This window comes from Athene cunicularia (assembly GCF_003259725.1).
Source record: "Athene cunicularia isolate RWA chromosome 1 unlocalized genomic scaffold, athCun1 chr1_part1, whole genome shotgun sequence".
Classification (NCBI taxonomy): domain Eukaryota; kingdom Metazoa; phylum Chordata; class Aves; order Strigiformes; family Strigidae; genus Athene; species Athene cunicularia.
The window spans coordinates 56,803,553-56,822,776 of record NW_020799091.1 but is presented as its reverse complement, the minus strand read 5'-3'; the positions used below and the strand labels follow the sequence as shown (position 1 = coordinate 56,822,776).

At 37.5% G+C, this 19,224-nt stretch overlaps 1 protein-coding gene and 1 long non-coding RNA gene across 7 annotated transcripts in view; one reads left to right on the top strand and one right to left on the bottom strand.

Annotated features, from left to right (window-relative positions):
- Positions 1 to 19,224, bottom strand: part of PCCA (propionyl-CoA carboxylase subunit alpha) — a 231,330-nt gene that overhangs the window by 161,515 nt on the left and 50,591 nt on the right. For 3 of the 6 annotated variants that reach the window (XR_003397837.1, XM_026843145.1, XM_026843136.1), the window contains exons 7-9: positions 13,557 to 13,707; positions 3,094 to 3,237; positions 1,579 to 1,653 (exon numbers count right to left, since the gene is read on the bottom strand). Coding sequence is in view for 5 of the 6 variants with exons in the window: in XM_026843145.1 (XP_026698946.1) it covers positions 1,579 to 1,653; positions 3,094 to 3,237; positions 13,557 to 13,707 (370 nt within the window). In the remaining variant the exon portion in view is untranslated. Of the gene's footprint in view, positions 1 to 1,578; positions 1,654 to 3,093; positions 3,238 to 13,556; positions 13,708 to 15,659; positions 15,771 to 16,776; positions 16,950 to 17,408; positions 17,973 to 19,224 lie in introns of those variants that run through there. The other 3 variants (XM_026843157.1, XM_026843166.1, XM_026843172.1) reach the window with 3 other exon arrangements.
- Positions 5,809 to 18,721, top strand: LOC113477086. The gene is made up of 3 exons (XR_003397841.1): positions 5,809 to 5,819; positions 8,875 to 8,877; positions 18,120 to 18,721. It is a non-coding gene; the product is annotated as an uncharacterized LOC113477086 (long non-coding RNA).

Genomic DNA, 19,224 nt, shown 5'->3' with positions numbered 1-19,224 from the left:
CAATCAGGCATCTCCCACCCTTCATTTTCAATTCACCTCTCCCCCTAAGCACAACTCCCAGCCCACCCCGTCTACCTGACAAGTGACAGCCCAATCTGATTAAATGCTTGCAAGGGAGGGGACTCATGGGCCTCCATGACAGGCCAAAAGTGATCACCATGGAGATACATAATTACAGCTGTCAACGCGTCTACTGTCCTGCTGGCATCAATTTGATTGCTCCCAGCAATAATGATAGACAAAGCTTAGTGTGCACTCTCCTGCACCCAATCACTTTATCTATTCCGTGGTCCATTTAGCTGACATGCAACATTCACACAAGCAAATAACAGCAGTAAGCAGAACATTTAAGGCATTTTAATTGTTTTTTCTTTGTATGGATGGCTCACAAGCGCAAATGTTATTACATAAAACTCCTGCTGCAGCATTAATTGAAGAAAGATTTGGTGGGACAAAGACTGTAGGGGGTATAGTTTGTCCATTATCACTTGTACTTTCAACAGGTCTCACGTTTGGAAAATTGCAAATTGCAAAAACTTGCAAGGGCAAAATGTTTGACATCCTGTTAGCTATTACAACATGGTGAAAACTTCTAACAACCACTGGAGTATTCATTATAAATTCTTATTAAATACACTCTGTTTCGTTAAAAAAAAAGTTTAGATACATCCTATGATACCTTTTTCCCTCATCTCCTCTTTAAGATCACATAATGCCTTTTAGATCTTCACTTTTTTTTTCTGCTTTCAGGCTTTGAACACAGCATGAAGCCTTAAAGACCAGAAAGGGTCAGGTCCCTTCGGAAAGTACACGGGCAAAAACAATTTAAGAAGCAAAATAAATCATATATCCAATAACATCTCCACATTTAAGATTCCTCCTGTAATCTTTCACTATTTTCCGTGCAAGCAATCAGACTGAATAATCGTATTCACAGATGGTACAGCCTCATCACTCCACTAACTGACAGTGTCATGTATATGTGCACTTATGATTCCAACTACCTTCATTTTACAGAAAGGCTGTGTCCTTGTTCTTTACATGCAGCAGAAAACACTGTTTGTTACAGCCTTTCCATATATTTAGAATGTATCCTGACACGTGTAATAATTGCTGTAACAAACTTCCTCTTCAAAGTCTACAAAGCTAAACATAAAGCACTGACAGTTTCTCACTGGTGTGCCCAGTTCTCTGTGCTTAAAGAGCTGACTAAACATTTCACTGTCCTTTCTAACGACCACAGTACTTTTACTAAAGTTGTGTTTGAAAAACTTAAGCTGAAAGTTATAGAATGTAAGAAAATACTTCAGTATATAATGGTTTCCTGTTATACCCAATTTGAATGTTTTAAACCCAGTTTGGAACTGTATGTTTTTAAGCAGTTTTTCAGGTTGCACAAATAAGTACTGCCATGTCCTGTGTCGTGTCGTGTGTGTGTCCCGTCATTGTCATGTCGTATTCCCCCCCCCAGCACAAATCTGGAAAAAAGGCCCCATTTACAAAGTTGCTGTATACTTATAGTGTCTGTCTATAGAAGAGACACTCAGCACCTATGAAAACCAGGATGAAGTTACTTACACTTGGCACGTGCAATGGTTCCTGATATTGAGACAGTTTACCAATGGATGGCAGGCCAAAAGATTTGTAGGGGTCCTGAAATAAAATTCAACATGAGAAAGCATTAAGCTTTTACAGATGAGAATATTAGAAAGCTTGAAGTCTAACAGAAACCACTGCCAGAATAACTGCTTTCTTCCCCAGAATTACTTGTGTTGAAGTACATTTCTTCATCCAACCTACCCCTGCAACTCCAAATAAAGAACTGGAAACATATACATTCCCTTGCATCACAGTCAAAAAGCAGGAAAGAAGTGACAAAGATGACATTTTCATTTGCTACACTGTGCCTCAGAAGGGTGGAGTTGAGAAAAGAGTACAAGGAAAAAAAATTGCAGAGATAAAAAGGGCAGTTAGAAATTTGATTATATTAAGAAATCAAACTGACCTTTAGTTTTTGGAAACCTACATAATGCAATAACAATATAAAACTGAATAGAACAGCAAATAAATATATGGCCTACAGAATAACCAAAACCATGAAGAAGTAGTTAGATCCATTACTTTTAAGTATGAGTGAAACTAAGTTGAACAGAAAAAAAAAAATAAAAATCATCAGTTACTCCAGGGTAACTCATACTCAGAATAGCTTACATGTCTCACAGGGCAAGTATTTATCCTTTATCAAAATAGTTCATATAACTTGTAATCAGTAGAACAAGATGAATATTATGTGCATGTCACGAAGAGATAGAGAAAAGACAACATAAAGTAAAATGCCCTGGGTCACAAAAGCTGCAATAAATTGAGGGAAAAAATACCTCAAGGCATTGAATTATTTTTTAAAAGCAGTTACCTAAAACATTCCTAAAACAAAATGAAGGAAACTGGGCATCATTTTTTAATTAATAAATCTTGGTTTTCATGCATCAAAAATGACAGCAAAAGACATTACCTTGACATGTCCTAAACATGCTTGTATATGAGTTTTGTATTTTAGTAAGCTTTTCTAATGTGAGGTAGAGCATCATATCATAAAGTTACTGTCTTGGAATACACTGAAAGTTTGTCTATAAACTATAGTTTCAGAAGACATGTAACTTGCTTTTTCAACAACCTATTAAAATGTTTTAGTACAACAACAAAAAGTCTGTAGGCCGTTGAATTTCAGCTGTCTCCTTAAGTCAACAAGTTTCAAGTACACAAGTTAAGAAACCTGGAAACACTAGTTAACTGTAGCAAATAACTCCACCACTGCATCATTAAATGTTTCCTTAGAAATAAACCTTAGTTATCTCTTTCACCATTTTCAATTTTGATTTTTGGAAAAAAGTTATGTTGAAATACTTACTGTATTTTAAATTTAAAAATAAAATTCTAAAATTCTATAAAAGCTCATTAACCACTTGTGTTTCATACTCTAAATCATGAGTTTCACATCATATTCCTTGACTTCACCTCGGCATCTATCCACACCTGGGTACTATTACTCCACAATTCAACCACCTACCCTCCTCCCCATTACCACTCATTTACCTCAGCATAGACTCGACATTCAACCGCCCAGCCATTGATGGGAATATCAGCCTGTTTGTGCCTGAGAGGGTAACCCTTAGCAACACGGATCATTTCTTGGACTAAGTCCAGGCCAGTAATGCATTCTGTGACGGGATGTTCAACCTGCAAGGTCAAGAACTGTCAGTCAGTAGGTAACAGAAACAACAACAACAACAACAACATCCCTCTCCATAAACAAACACAGATGAACAAGAAATTAGATCAGTCAAAGAATAGACAAAGAACATGTTCCTTCCTGATCTTTTTCTCAAAAAAATTTCTACTTGACAGACTCCAGCAATCACCTTCTTTGCAAGGAAATCCCCAAACCAAAATAATTAGCAGACTGCAATAACTAGGAGCAGCATACAAAAGGAGAACTATAGAGAACACCTAAGAGTGTTTGAGGTTTTGTGGGGTGGAGTTTTTCCCCACGTATTTCACAAATTGAAATGCACCTGGTGACAATGAGTTACTTTTTCTTTGTTCAGAAGCTTTTCCCATTCCATTCTGCTTTGAAGAAACTCATGCCATATCCATAAATATATTTTAACAGAAAAAAAAGTAGCTGATACTCAACCTATTCTGCTACACTTAACATGGCACATACGGGAGGCGCTTACAATTTTCCATAGAACTAGCCTACCCTAAATCTCACCCGTTCGCCTGCTTTCACTAACCTGTCCTGACAAGCAACCAGATTAGCGTAATCTTGCATCAGTGCAGTGTAGCAGAAATGAGCAGATGGATCCTTCAATTTTTTTTCCCCCTCCAGACTTAGCTGTTTAGTGCTTAGCATGCACAATAGCTGGGCTGGACCAGCAGTCACTCTGCGCTCTCAGCAAATTGCTGCTAACGGCTTCGGATGATGCTGCCATGGGAATACCCGTCGTTCACACTAACCCCGGCATGTGCGTACAAGCATGCACACATGTGCGCGCATATGCACATACACACACACGTTCTTTCTTTGAAATGGGGATATAAATGGACACACTTAGTAACTTTAAAAAATCTTCAGCTAGACATAGTATAGTAAGAAAGCACCTGAAGACAGGAGGGCACAACGTATAGATGAAGTAAAAGATAGGCATGCTAAAAACATGTTCTTCACACAAGGACAGCTATAAGACTTTCCATATATAGAAATTATGACAGAACTGCCATTTTTATTCTAAAATGTTTGTGTTCCAAGGGCAAAAATACCTCAAGAAAAAGCACTTACAATGTTTTCCCTATCATGAGATGTCATACCACGTACATTGTGACAAATGAAAAGGTCAGTGACCAAACTACATGTTTTTCTTACTTCAAGTACACTAGTATTAAGAAAAACATTTAGTCATTATTACAATGTTGTGGCTTATCAGAAAAAGAAGATGCTTCGGTCTTTAAGAAAAAAGCTTTGTAAAAATAAACAGATGGCGTCCATAATTAGCCCTGTGTGTGCTGTGAGTTTGTTTAGAGTTTCAACAACATTTTAAGACATTTTGACATAATTTTAATGACAAATCATCACTGAAACAAGCACCTATTCTTTGAAGGATAAAAGTGACATTGAAATGGGAATCTGATTACACAGTTTAAGGATATACCTTTGAGATTCAATCTTGATTCTACCTAACACATGATATTCTCCAGCATGTCAAGCTTAATAACAGTATTTGGAGAATCTCAGTGTCTATCCTGCAGTGTTAAATTGAAGCAATTCAATTTCTATTAAGACCTGAAGTTTCTATTAAAACTTCCTAAGTTTTAATAGAAAGTTACTTATCTTACATTCATATTTGAACAACAGAACTTACTCTCTTGTTTTGGAATTTAAATTTTAAAAAATGATCTTTGACTTCAGAACACACTTGGAATTCTAACATTCCAGATAAAAAAAATACAAATTTTTTTTTTTATTTTTTTTTTTTTTTTTACAAAGACGTGCATTATTTAGTTATACTGTCATTTTTCTTGGATAGCTATTGGCATTCCAGATTGAATAGCTTCATTGTTGTTTTCAGCTTTATTGTTGATGATCAAAATAGGATGGAATGTTTCTGGAAAGAAAAATATTTTTGTTGTTCGGTTCTTACGACTCACAAACATTTATTTAATCCATTCTTCAATACAGATCTTTGACTTGGTCAATATTTTCTTCTGTTTCTTCAAAATACTCCCTTTGTGCCTGCACACAAAACAGCATTCAGAAAATATGACAAGGAAATTTTTTTCAGTTTTTGGGGGGTTGAGAAGTTGTTCTGCTTTCTTTTAGGTCTGTGCTTCAACTAGTGCTGTTTATGCATAATGTTGACAGTGCCAATCATATCGCTAATTTTGGGGTACCAAATACATTTAAAATGCATTTTAGTATACATGAAGACAATTAGATGACCGAAATGGGGTAGAAAAAAAATTTTAACCTTGAAATCCAGCAGACTTATTTGTAAGTTTTACCATTCTTCGTGAGGCACTCAGCTCAAAGTGTACTTGTTTAAGCATCTGTAGTTTTCTTTTGGCAGGGGAGGGTCAGTATATTTTTAGCATTATATGGGATATCCTTGAGCATACAGTACACTAAAAAAGCAGTAATGCCATGTCCTGGCTCAACAAGGACGCTGAAAGGAGGTTTTGGGGGTGCAAGAATCCACCTACAGAGACACATGCAAGATTTGAAATTAAAGCTCTAAACTTCCACAAAGCAAGAAAGGACAGGGGTAGGAGAAGTGACGAAATTAGAGCCCTCTTCTCCCTCCCCTCTCAAAAAAGAAAACAGGCATCATCATTCCCTACTTATGAAAACTCTACAATAACTGTTACAGATATCTGAAGTAGGGTAATTGTTGTATCTATTTTAAAATCACTATTAAAAGCTAGGCTTTAAATGCTTTCCCCTTTTACTTTCCAGCCTCCTACTTCATGTCACACTTGTTTTGCCTGCGTGTTGTATTTTCTTCTATTAATTTTATGCTATAGCCCATCTTCATCAACAGCCTCTACTTGCTATTTTATGGTCACTAAGTCAAGTACTAAATTTTTAAAGAGATTAATGCAAGTATGCTCACAAACAGAGCTGAATCACACCCAATTGATTTAGCTTTGGGCCATACTCAATTTTGTAGTGAGCTGATCCAAGATCTTGCCAGTGAAACTCCAGTCAATAAGGTAAGAGCCAATGGTGGTATGGTCATATCATAGTGGGTAAATTCACACATTACCTCTATCCTTAACACAAAGGGCAAAACCAGACATGTCTGCAGGAAGCAATCTACAGATCATAGCTGTATCAAGGCAGCTGTAAGCTACTCTAACAAGACAAGCAGAAAAATTGATCAGCAATAACTCTCAATTAGCTAGCTGCCAAAAATCTCACCTTTATTACTGGTTCCTTTACTTACACCAAGCCTGGTCATAAACAATTTATAACAAGTCATCATTTCAGTGCGCTTAAGTACGATACATACCTCTTTTAAAAAGTCTTACTCCCCATGTTCTAGAATCCACACACACTTTTTTCTCTGAAAAATGCCACTGATAGTCCTGCTTTCAAGTCCATATAGTCCACCTGTTGTGGCCTATTAATACAGGGTAAAGGGAAAGTGCTTCCCCTTCACACTGGATCCGCTCTTCTTCAGATATCTCACAGCAAGCAGATTCCCTGTGAGTATTACGTTTTTGATTCCCTAAGCTTCTTCCAGTTTATACATCAAGAAACAGCAATGGCAAAGCCTGTAAGAAAGTAATAACTGTCCCAGTTTATAGATGGTGAAGCAGGTACAAAAGAGCTAGAGGAACCTGCCAGCATCGCAGTCTAGTTAGCATCTGTCCCCAGAGCAGTACAGAAAGGCTGATAATTTCCCTCCTGTCCTGTGACTGTCAACAATCTTAGAGCTTTACCACACTGGAGTTCATCCACAGCTACAAAAACAGTTGTGTGGTTTTTATGAAGAGTTGAGGCTAAACTAGCATTGACTGCTCCCCTTATATTCAGGGGAATAATTTCAGAACACATTTTTCTCAAGGCCATCAAGGTACTCAGATCTAATAGCAAACACTTCTGGATACTCTCACAGATTGCTCTCTTGCCCCTGTGTGCATAAGGCATCAAGTTACTCACACACCACTTAGAGCATTCAGGCAGACCACAGCAGCCAAGAAAATCTAAATTTCAGTAGACTTAAAACTACAGACTATGTCACCCCTACTACTGTAAGTCCCTAGTTGGTGTCACATACTCCTTTACATTCAGATAAATAATCTCAAAACTAACTTTCAACATACACCTCAGTTTCCAGGAAACATGATTCACCTGGAGTCCCACAGGCTTTTTCTGCTGCAGCCAAATCCAGTATCAGTTGACTCAAACCCACCAACTTACAGATGCTCCTCAATCCTCTTTATTTCAGCAAGCCTGGTTTCTATTTCGGAGCACTGAACAGCAACCGCGGTGCACACATGTTCTGCTCTTCAGGCATGCCAGCTTCCTGACTACTATAAGCAGGAGCACTCTGGGGTCACATCATCTTTCTGCAAAATAGTTCACATGTACATCGGGTTTGGGAGCAGAAAGGCTGCTGGAAAACAATGTTTGGGTATATGTACAGAATGAATGGAAAGCACACAGGAACACATAATAGGCAATCTCCTATGTTGTCCTTCTCTGTAGACATATAATAACATGCTGTTTATTTTCTGATTTATTAATATGTGATTGAAGAACTAAGTGCAACGAGAACTACAAAAATTTCCATCAACTAAGATTCTCAGGTAGACTTCTTGTATTGTTTCCTAAGGAAGATGTTGCAGAAATAAAAATCTAATGCACAGACATTTGGTGCCAACTGATTTTTTAATCATAGCATAGAATGATTTTGAAAAAATATTTAATCTACTTTCTCACAGAAAGTTATCTTTAATAATAATTGATTCAGTTCTCTCAATTTTTCTTTGCAAGGATTTGTTTCATTATTGTACTAGACAGACATGAGTAATAAATCACTTGTGTAGCCTATGAATACTGAATCTGTCTTTTCTGTGTCTTAAACACAGCACACAGTTTATATTAACAAGTTATTTAGCTCACAATTTCAACATAACTTTCTCAATTAGCATTCTATACTTCAAAAAAAAAATTTACAATTCAGTAATTCTACACAATTTCCTTTCCACTATCCTCCACGTGAGAGAATAAACTTGCACCCACAAAAACTACACTTGCTTTTCTAAAGATGCAATTCCTGCTTTCACTATATTCGGCAACACTATTAAAGTCTGCTCAGAGTACTTTGTTCAAGGTGGCTCTGGTCACACTGCAGCCATTCTTGGGTTTTCTTTACATCAAATTCACCAAAGGAAAGAAACTAATGTACCCTTATGAAGAATGATCTTTTATTTCTCTACTTACTAAAAATGGAGAGGAGCCTCCTTTCTCTCTACTTTTTTAATAGTATTCTATGATAGTTATGTGGTAATGATGTCTCTAAGATATCACTCCATGCCCTGGCAGCACTGTTAATGGCATCTTTCAGATTCAATGACTTACACAAACAATGTCGTTCTCTTCTGTCAACAACAATTAGCAATGCTTTTCTGTAGTTCTTTTGGGAAGCCTGAAAAGCAGACAACCAGTAGCTACATAATGGAAGTTGCATTAGGAGGCAAGAATGTGGCAAAAATCTGGTTAACTGTTGTCGGCTGACCCTCTTGTGTGAAGAAGTGTTGTTTGGCAGCAAAATCACCTTTTCTTTCGGTTCTAAAAATGGCCATGAACAGCTGGTATAAACTGTGTGCAGAATGGATTCTGGTGGGCTTAGGGGATTGGTAATGGGATAAGAGACCTTTCACCTTTAGGTCAGTAGTTCAAATTCAGCCCAGGTTAGCAGCAATTGAAAGTCTTTACCATCTGACACTGTTCGTTAGCCTATTTAAAATGACTGAAGCAAAGTGTCACAGTAAAACAAGATTCGAGTATTAAGAAATATGAAGTCTCAGTAAACAGCAGAAACGGTCGCTTGAGACTTTACTTTGAAATCCCACCATTCAGACTCTGTAGACATCTACTCCACTAACTCCTGACAGCCCCTTTCAGTTCTCCCATACTCCTGCCCACCTATCACAATTCATCCTCCAGGCAGCTACACACACCAGGACAACAAAACCACCTCTTGCCATCCCATGGGCCTGCTACAGATACCAAAGTCACAACCTCTCCCGTGGTTTAGGGTTTAGGCTGGCAATCCAGACTCAGCTCATCACTTTGCTATTTATATTTTGTTGTTACTTTGTATGTAGTGCAGCTGAAATGTTTTGCAGCATTTCCCTCCATCACTGAGCAAACACATAGCAGGTGCTGCCTAATGATGTGCAACAGAATACAGATACCATTAAGAGACTGTTAGAAGCAGGAGTTTATAAGCAGTAGAGCTCCAGACAACCAACAGGATTTCAACATACTTCTAGACATCTCTTAACCATGCTTTTTATACCTTTGTGAGTGGACAAACAGGTGATAAGGGACATAGAAAGAGACATGTTGTATATAAAAATTCTACCTCTGCCTTTTACACCAGGGACAGCCCGTTCTGTACAAATACAAAGCTCTGGAACATAACATTTCCCAGAGGTCAGTAAAAATCTGATGAAAACACTAAAGTGATGAACAAAGATCTTAACAGTGGGAAATATTTTATGGGTGTATGGAAGTTTATTTACATTTGCTTTATGCCTTTGAATCAAGTTACTCTAAACGAGCTTGAAAATATTTACATAAAATACTCTCACTACCAATTAACTGTAAAATAAAAACAGATATACCCTTTGCTTTCAACAAATCTCTTAAAAACACATCAGAGTATTCTACAAAATTATCTTTTATTCCCTACGAAGTTATGACAAAAATAGTCAAAACTGTCACATGAGGAGAACACACACTGGTATTCAAATTACCATATTTCTCAAATACACCGTGCTGAACATAGTCCATACAAATGATCTTTTCAATCAGATTACTCTAAGCAAATTTGGTCATGTTTTGAGGAGGAAAGGAGTGCTCACTTGTTATTTAAATCACAGAGTGCATAAGGGAGGCAGAAGCTTAGGAGCAGACCTGAGACACAGACGTACAACTGTATTCAGGTTAAGTACTCTCTTCACCTGCTGCTTGTACTTTTCTCAGTTCTCAAGCCAACGAGAGATGCTTCTTGTTTCAAGGTACTAGAAACTGCTAGATTATGTGATATTTTCCCTTTGCTGTCACCGACTGATTCACATGTAAGAAGCTTAGCCACACCACACCACTGTACATTAACCGATATTCTTTATTTACAGACTATAGACTCTATTCATATAGTCAAAGAGGACCATTTCTAGTCCTCCAGTGAAAAGTAGAAGAGACTTTCCTAGTGAAAGCCAGCATTTCTTGTGGTAATGTGGTAAGGACATTTTTGACGCAATTTGGAAGTTAAAAAGGCTATCAGTCTAAGAGGTCAGAAACTTTTTATATTTTTAAAGCTCTTGTTTGCCTGGTTTGGACTATGACTGACTTTGATTAGGCTGATGACAACTCAGTAACACAAAGCACCGTGCAGGGTGAGAAGCTATAAAGAATCAGATATTCAACATCTGGTCTGCCTCAACAATCTTAACAGTGGTAGTTGCCTGAAAACCACTCCAGAAGTGCCCTGAATGACAATGTACAGAAGTTCTCTTGTAGCTGCTAGGGTAGGTATTTCTAAGTTTTCTTGTGAAAAGCAAGAATAACTAGTTTTGCTATGCAATCATGCAATCTCCCGTCTCATACTTATCAGCTAGCCTCTGAAAAATGGCAGAGCAGCAAATACTACAAAAAGTACATTGCCAACAGCAAAGAATAAATCATTATAGCTGAATCACTTGGAGGGAGTGAAACATCTGTAACAGATTTGTGTAGCATACAAGAGACACAATGGAGCTGATTCACCAACTTTTTTCACTTTCCAACCTCGTATTGCAGCAACACTTAACACAAAAATTAAATAAAATATAAACTTCCTGTAAGGTGCTTCTCACACTTTTGAGCAGAAATATACAGCAGGAAAAGTATATTCCCAAAGAGTTCCCCAAAAAGGCAGCCAAATAATAATATAACTCTCAATTACTGCAAAATAATTTACAAAAAACACTGGAAGACATCTGGCAGATACACCAAAGGGAGAGAGGGAAGAAATCATCAGGCAGTGCAAAGTATTGGGCAGAGTTTAATTAGCTTTATGCAAGGATATTCTGAAGTCTGTATCTAAAGTAAAAAGGCCACAGTGATCTGATTAGAGATTGCTGAAATGTTAAAACAGACAGAGGAAATTGCATAATTTAGTAGAAACGTTCTGAGAGATAGCTGTGTCTATAATGCACACTGACAAAGACCTTAGGAGCATCATTTATGGATGACATGTCCATCATTTAGGAGAGTTCTTCCAACTGTTGAGTGTTCAGCAAAAACAAGGCAAGTGAGCCTGTTAGCCACTGTTCACTGCTGGGAGACGCAAAAGGAAAAGGTTGAAGCAATACAGGGACATCTGGAGACTCTCCTGGTTCTGAAGTTAAATCTGGACAAGCTTCATTAGAGTTTCTATGTTTGGCTCTTAATAGAAGGGAGCAAGAACAAGATGTTAGTTGCATAACTGTTAGTTGAACAGAAAGTAAAGCTTGAGACCTGGGAGAAGTGACAAATCAATCAAGTAAGCCTGGGGAAGAATCAGAGAAAATTACTACTCTCCAGCCTCAAACTGAAATGTTAATTAGAGACAATACACAGGCAGGATAGAGGAATTAGAGAATATCTACACAAGTACTGTAATTTAAGATTAGTAAACTTCTTTAAGAGTTGGAAAGAATGAGTCTGCTATTATAGGGGATTGTCAAACTGCTTAGGCTATATTTCAAAAGGAGTCTTTAAAGTCCTTAAAGATGGACTTGTGAAAGCTTTCTTACTGCATATGTGGAGACGTCTACAATTAAGCAAGTTTGGGGTTTGGGACTTTGAACACTTACCACTATGCATTGCAGGGGGAAGACACCACAACACAGCAAAGATAACATCTTAAAAATAAATCGCAAAAAGAATCAAATCCAGGAATATTCCATAACTAATTCCATTTAGGAATTTATGGAAAATAATATACCACAGCAAGGAAATGGTTTTGAACTTCTGTTATGCAGAAGTGTTCTGTTATGCAGAAAACCACGAATTAATTTTCTTCTATGTAAACAAGAACATGGAAAGTCACTAAAAAAATATTCTCTCAAAAACTGCAAGATTGGAAAAAGTGTAATGAATATGACCAAAGAAACTGAAATTCTTCATAATTTTTTAATGAACTATACATTACCATTAACCACCACCCTCTCTAACTGAATCTAAGGTAGACCAGACTGTGCCTAGCAAACTCCTACCAAAAGTGTGTGAAGCATAACTGTCATGACTAATTCCAAAAACACTGCTGCCCTGCAAGGCAAGGCAAATTCCCCCTTTGTACCCCAAATCCTCTCTCACTTCTTTACCCTAAGCATAAATTTACCCAGCCATTATACAAAGTCATGCAAAGATGTCAGAATTACGAGGACCTCTCTACGCTCTATCACTGCCCACATGTACAAGCTGCAGGCAGGACACAACCCTAACGAAATGTAGTGAAAACAGTATAAGAACCTAATCACTCTGTTATTTAACAAAGTGAGAAAAGGAGGACAAAACCAATGGAATTTACTTTATTACAAATTGAATTTTGTTCCCATCTTCAAGAATGATATCCAGACTTCAAGCTATATGACTGTTTCCTTAATTATTACCAGAAATGCATTATAACAGTCAAATATGAGGTAGATGTGGTTTTCCATAAAAGTTTGTCCATTCATTTGCAGTGTATATTATAACATCTACTACTGACCATGAGATGTTCCAAAAATCCTGCACCATGTCAGCATGCTTTTTGCACAGTTGCATTCCAGTCACAATTTCAATCCTATGCAGATTGCTAGAGTTTTTTATTGCTGATATACACATATAGTTTTAATCACCCTTCTAGAGAAACTCAGCAAGCAATCAAAGTATAAAATAATAAAGAAGAAATTTCAGGGACCAGTAGGGAAAAGCATCAGAGCACAGTGGCTAGACACTTACTGTGAACTCACAGTGGCACTTAACAGTGACCTCTTGCAAGGTCTTTAGGTCAAGTGTAACAAAGAGCAAAAGCTCTGAACGCTTGCTTGAGTGCTGTGCAAGGGCTCACTACTGCAAAGTCTTGTATATGCAGGCTTATTTAAGTGAGTAGATCTTTTAAGTTCAGTAGGAAGTGCTCACATGCGTCAAGTTATTTATGTGCAAGTCTTTGCAGGAGCAGACCCCTAAGTATGGAAGGAGGTTATGTTCTGTTTTTTTAAATAACACTTTTCTGAATCTGTAGAGCTGTTTTTCTTACCTGAAGTCTAGTATTCATTTCCAAGAAGTAGAAATTCTTACTGGAGTCCACAAGGAATTCTACTGTTCCAGCAGAGGAATACTTTACTGCTTTGGCAAGAGCTACTGCTTGTTCTCCCATTGCTCTTCGAGTTTCAGGGTCTAGAAAAGTGCTACAATACAGAAACAATGCCCTTCTTTAGTTAAAAAAACAGTAATAATTAAATAATTTCATCTTCTGCTTAAACTACTACCAAAAGAGGACAGCATAATTATTTAAGTTATGAAAACATGTCAAGACTGTCAAATGTATGCCTTTACATTTAGATTGCTCCTAAACAGATATACTGCATGCTTTGCAATTACTGCTAATACATAGGAAATTCAGGATAGATAACAGTATTCTCTAAAATATAACAGAACACAACTCTTTTAGAACACTGAGATCTATAATAGCGTAAGTTAAAAATAAATATATACAAATTCATGATACTTTAGAAGGTGTGTTTATTTACAGAAAAAAAAATGTAACTAAAAAATCCATCCAATGGAAACAAGAATGACAAAATACAAGTCAAGAGGTCTAAGGGGAATTTGTTTTCTGACTGAATTAAAACAGCATGGCTGTTTCATTGATATTCTGTACAATAAATAAGTTTTGGAGTTTCATCAAATATTTATCTGGGCTTCTTATGTAAGATTACAATGAAGAAAATCTGGGCATTCATAATATTTAACTAGAACACCATCAACAGTATCATGACTTAAGCCTTCATATCCTGTATTTCCTCTCTCAGCTTTACTTCTAAATTGAAGACTAGTTATCCGTGTTTGTTAACTGCAATTCATTCTTTTCCACAAATCCTGGACTCACTTCAGGGCACCAGAAGAGCATCTCAGCTACCATCTTGGAAGCCACTGTGAACATAGCCCAAATGCCAAGCCTTCTCATTCTAGGAGAGCAACATGCCAGTTCCACTGGTCCAGTGAATTAAAAGATTTGGGAATGTACATATTCTGCTTGCTATTCCCCTCTCTACTGTAAATTCAGATTTAGATTAACCTATGCAGATTGTTAACTTAGAGGTAGAGAAACTTCCATCAAAGCTGTGAAACTGGTTGCCCCTCACCCTGATATACTGACCTTCTGTGAAAGGCAACATGTAGCTGTTTCATCTTATATAAGCTTACAAATATGCTTATTATATTTCTGCAGTGACTTACATTAGTTACATAACTCAGCTATCATTTTAAAAGTACTAAAAGGGAAGAGGAAGTCATTTCTACCTTACCTCTAAGTTACTGTTTAAAACAAAAATACCAAATGTTACATATTTCTTGAGATGTCCCTCAAAAGAGAGTCAGAATTCTGTAAAGGAGCAATCAGAAGCCTCCATGTATCTGAAGCGGCCCCATCAAAGTCAGTGAAGCTCCACCTGGGGCCCAGGACTGCACTCAGACAGAAGCCAGTGCCCAGTCAGGACTTAACTTTCAGGACTTACTATGGGAGTTTTTCACTGAGACCTGAACTCACAGAAGAGTTAGAGACTTCTGCCACAACAAACGATATTTGACACAACACAAAATGTGAGGAAATATCTAGGAAAACCAGGAGACAATGGAAACCTTTTCTTTACGACAAAAGTGCTATTTAATACCTCCGTCCTTTCTGTGCCTACATGGGCAGATTCTGATGGAAGGGAGGGCAGGCATTTTCAGAATTTAGGGAAAAATTTCTTTCTTGGCAAACAACAGGATCAACAGGAAAAGGAAGTCTGATCCCAAGAAAGCTATCAGATCCTATACCAGATCAAAGGAAAAAACAAAACAAAACAAAAAAAAACACAACCACCAAACCAGAAGATGTGCAAAACTGTGTCAAACCTATCAAAATAGGCACCTCATAATATTTCTTATTTTGATTCAATAAGAGGATAATACAGTACACAAAATCAACCATCTATAATTCAATTTGGGGTTTTTGGACAGCTTCGATCATGAAAGGTCAATGAGTAGCTTACGAAGAACAGAACCTTTTCAGTATCAGCTTCATACTCTATTGCTAGAATAATGATCTCATATGGATAAAAGACAGTTACTCCCCTTTATTACAGTGATGTCTTACCTATATTTGTTAAATGTAGGTCTGAGATCTCTCTGTTCACCTCCTGCTGTAGCCAAAGAATGGAACAGAGGTGTCACACTGCTAAACTTGATCTCTGCTGCGTGGTTAAGCTTTATGCTCTAAAATGACTGGATCATCCCTGCAATCACGTAGGTTAATTAACCAAAGTTTTCTTATTTCCCTCTGCCACTTTACCTTTCGTATACATTGTTTCTCCCCTCTTTAACAATGCACCTCTTACAACTGAAATAACTCTTCTCCAATCTAATTGGGCATCACTCAAAAACATGGCATTTTCAATCTGACTTCAAATCTTTTTCTCACACATATATCTGTTATTCTTTCGACTAAATAGCTCCTATGGCAGCATTGAAGGCTGAAAAGTAAAAAGGATTCACAAGATAAAAGCACTAGAAAGAAAAAATAAGATCAGACCTGACATATTTCACTGATAAGACCTTCTTCAAGCTGTTGTAAAGTTGATCAAAGACAATACAATTGGTTTGTGTCATTGTTTCTACAGCCAGAGAGATGAACCACATGGGCAAGATGTTACCTCTCCACTTCTAGTTCATCCAATAATGTTTCCCAAAATATCTCCACCACCTTCACTCACAGATAAGGTTGAGATTTTGAAAAGTACAGACAGTTACACCATCAGTGGAAATTTACTGCTCAGCTTAGACCAAAAAAACCCCAAACCATCCATAACATTTACCCTTCCTCTGAAGATATCACAACTCTGGGAGGGTCACCTTTCCTGCTCTTAGAAAATAGTTAGGCATACTGTTTGTTTAAAAAAATTACTTACCTACAAAAACCATTCTCCTTTAAGATACCTATTATGTACTATACTACCATACCATGGGCATAAATATACTAAAGAGTTTGAGAACACAGTTTTGCCCCCACATCTAAACTGTGCCCACCTATGAATCCTGTACATAGCCACAAGAACAGGCTCACTGTTTCTCTTAACTCCAACCCTTCAAGGATTTACAGACAAAGTGATAGGAAATGTACAATCTGATATATATACATGCACAACTCTAAGGAGAACTTGTGCATAGACAGTAGTTCAATAATACACCTTTCTGCTAAATTCTTGCCTACATACATTTATTCAAATTGTCGCTGGCTTCAAGTAGCACCTTGGCAGTTAATCTGGAATATGATGCTGAAGTACTTGGCATCATACTGAGATCTTTCAGAGAAAGCTGTGTTCTTGGAGAAAGTGAAAGAAGTTGCTGTCTGTGCACCTTCCAAGGATAGAAGCATTCCTGAGAAAAACTAACAATGGAGCATGCAAAAAAAGTCACAAAAATAGTTTAACTGTTTCACTTGCATTCTAATGCAGTTACTTACTGGTAAACTAGCCTCCCTTTTAAATCTCCTGCCTCTTAGATCTTTGTCACAGGCAGAAATAGAAAGAAATATTTTTGTCCTTTGAACTGAAAGAACATCTCTCAATTTAAAAAGACACCACAAAACTAACATCTAGCATAGATAAGGCAATCTCAACTCTGAATGTATGCAGTTAGGAAAAAAAAAGCATAATAAATTATTTCCTGCATGACATGGAACTCAGGAAAATTTTGGGAAATTGCTGACAGACTGTCCTAAGAATCACCTTATTCTTAAAGTCTGAGGTCCTAAGGTTTAATCCAAAGTATATGGAATCACCGTTGAAAATTAGAGACAATAAAGGAGAATAAGCAGGCAGCTAGCAAGTTCTAAGGACTCACTCACTGTATATGCTAATACAGATCCTGCATGCCAGTACAGAATACAGTAGCAGGGCACTGGTTCCATCATTACTTGTCCAGGAAAGGTCTGAAAACATAGAAAGAAGGTTTAACACCCAGTGTTCTGAAGCTCAGCATTTTGAGATATGATAGAGACCACACCTCGAATACCGTGTTCAGTTTTGGACCCCTTACAAGAAAGATACTGAGGTGCTGGAGCACGCCCAAAGAGCAACAAAGCTCATGAAGAGTCTAGAGAACAAGTCTTACGAGGAGCAGCTAAGGGAATGGGGGTTGTTTAGTCTGGAGAAAAGGAGGCTGAAGGGAGACCTTATCACTCTCTACAGCTACCTGAAAGGAGGCTGTAGCAAGGTGAGTGCCAGTCTCTTCTCCCAAGTAACAAGTGATAGGATGAGAGGAAATGGCCTCAAGTTGTACCAGGAGAGGTCTAGACTGGATATTAGTAAAAATTCTTCACCAAAAGGGTTGTCAAACTCTAGAACAGGCTGCCCAGGGGAGTGGTTGAGTCACCATTCCCGGAGGTATTTAAAAGACATGTAGATGTGGCACTTAGGGACATGGTTTAATGGTGAACTTGGCAGTGTTAGGTTTACAGTTGGACTCAGTGGTCTTCTTCAACCTAAATTATTCTGTGATTCTAAACGGTATTCCATGGAGAATCAAATGTTTGATCTCTTTGACTGCTACAGCAAAGGATGATCATGGTGAGTGGAAGGGCCTTTGTGTGGCACTTCTCCATGACAACATTCCAAAATCTTAACTTTGAGCATCAAATAGTACAAATAGCCAAGTGCCTCCAAACAGCTGGACATTCCTTCACCCAAGTGGTGAGGCAAAAGTTAAAGTGCTTTAAAAAACTTCCAACACATTCTGAAATGATTAGATAGGACATCTGCTCACACTCAAGTGAAGTTTAAGAGCAGACTTTTCAGCTCCAGTTATTGAACAGGAAGTCAAGTAAGACACTTGTATATTTACTTTCTATTGATCCATTTACTTTAGATTGATCCTAAAGGATCAATGGATGTTCTGATAAGCTTATGAGCCTTATTTCTCCACAAGAAAGAACACCTTATTAATCACTCTAGAAGACAGGAAAATACAACCATACTATCACATTTTTGCTTGCCAAAGTACACTGTCCCATAGCAACTGTCTGAAAATTACTAAAGAGTTTGGGCACCAAGGGAACAAAAACTGAACTAAGGAACAACAGACTATTAAATGATACCCATCCATTTAAATTTCAGCCTCTGTGGTGAAATGAGAAGTCAACAGCATATTCCAAAAAGGTGTGAATCTAGAAGCAAAGAAAATTACTACAAATCACTAGGAGTTTTGTGTAGCACCAACTTTGTCCAAAACTAGCAATGATCAGATGTGTCTTATTTGTTTGTGCTTCCCCGAACAGAGTAGGACAGCTGACTACACGTTAAAAGGGTATAAGCAATGTCCGTTGGTCTCCTATTTGAAACTGGGGGATTGACCACTGTGAACACACACCAGGGCTTCCTTGAATACTGTAACCTCATCAGGGTGTAAATTTAAGTTTTCTCTCCTCAAGAAAGAGGCTTGGTTTGGTTTTTGTTGGTTTGTTTGTTGTTTTGGGTTGGTTTTTTTTACAAGAGACTGAACTTCCCTAGGAAAACTCAACATTCAAACACATAATGATCCCATACGGGTAAGTTCAACAGCTGCAGGCTTAACTTTCAGAAAATCATAAAGATTATTCTCACAGCCAAAAGGCCTTCAACAATCAGTCTCTTAAACTAGATATTTAGAAAAACATCATCATAAGA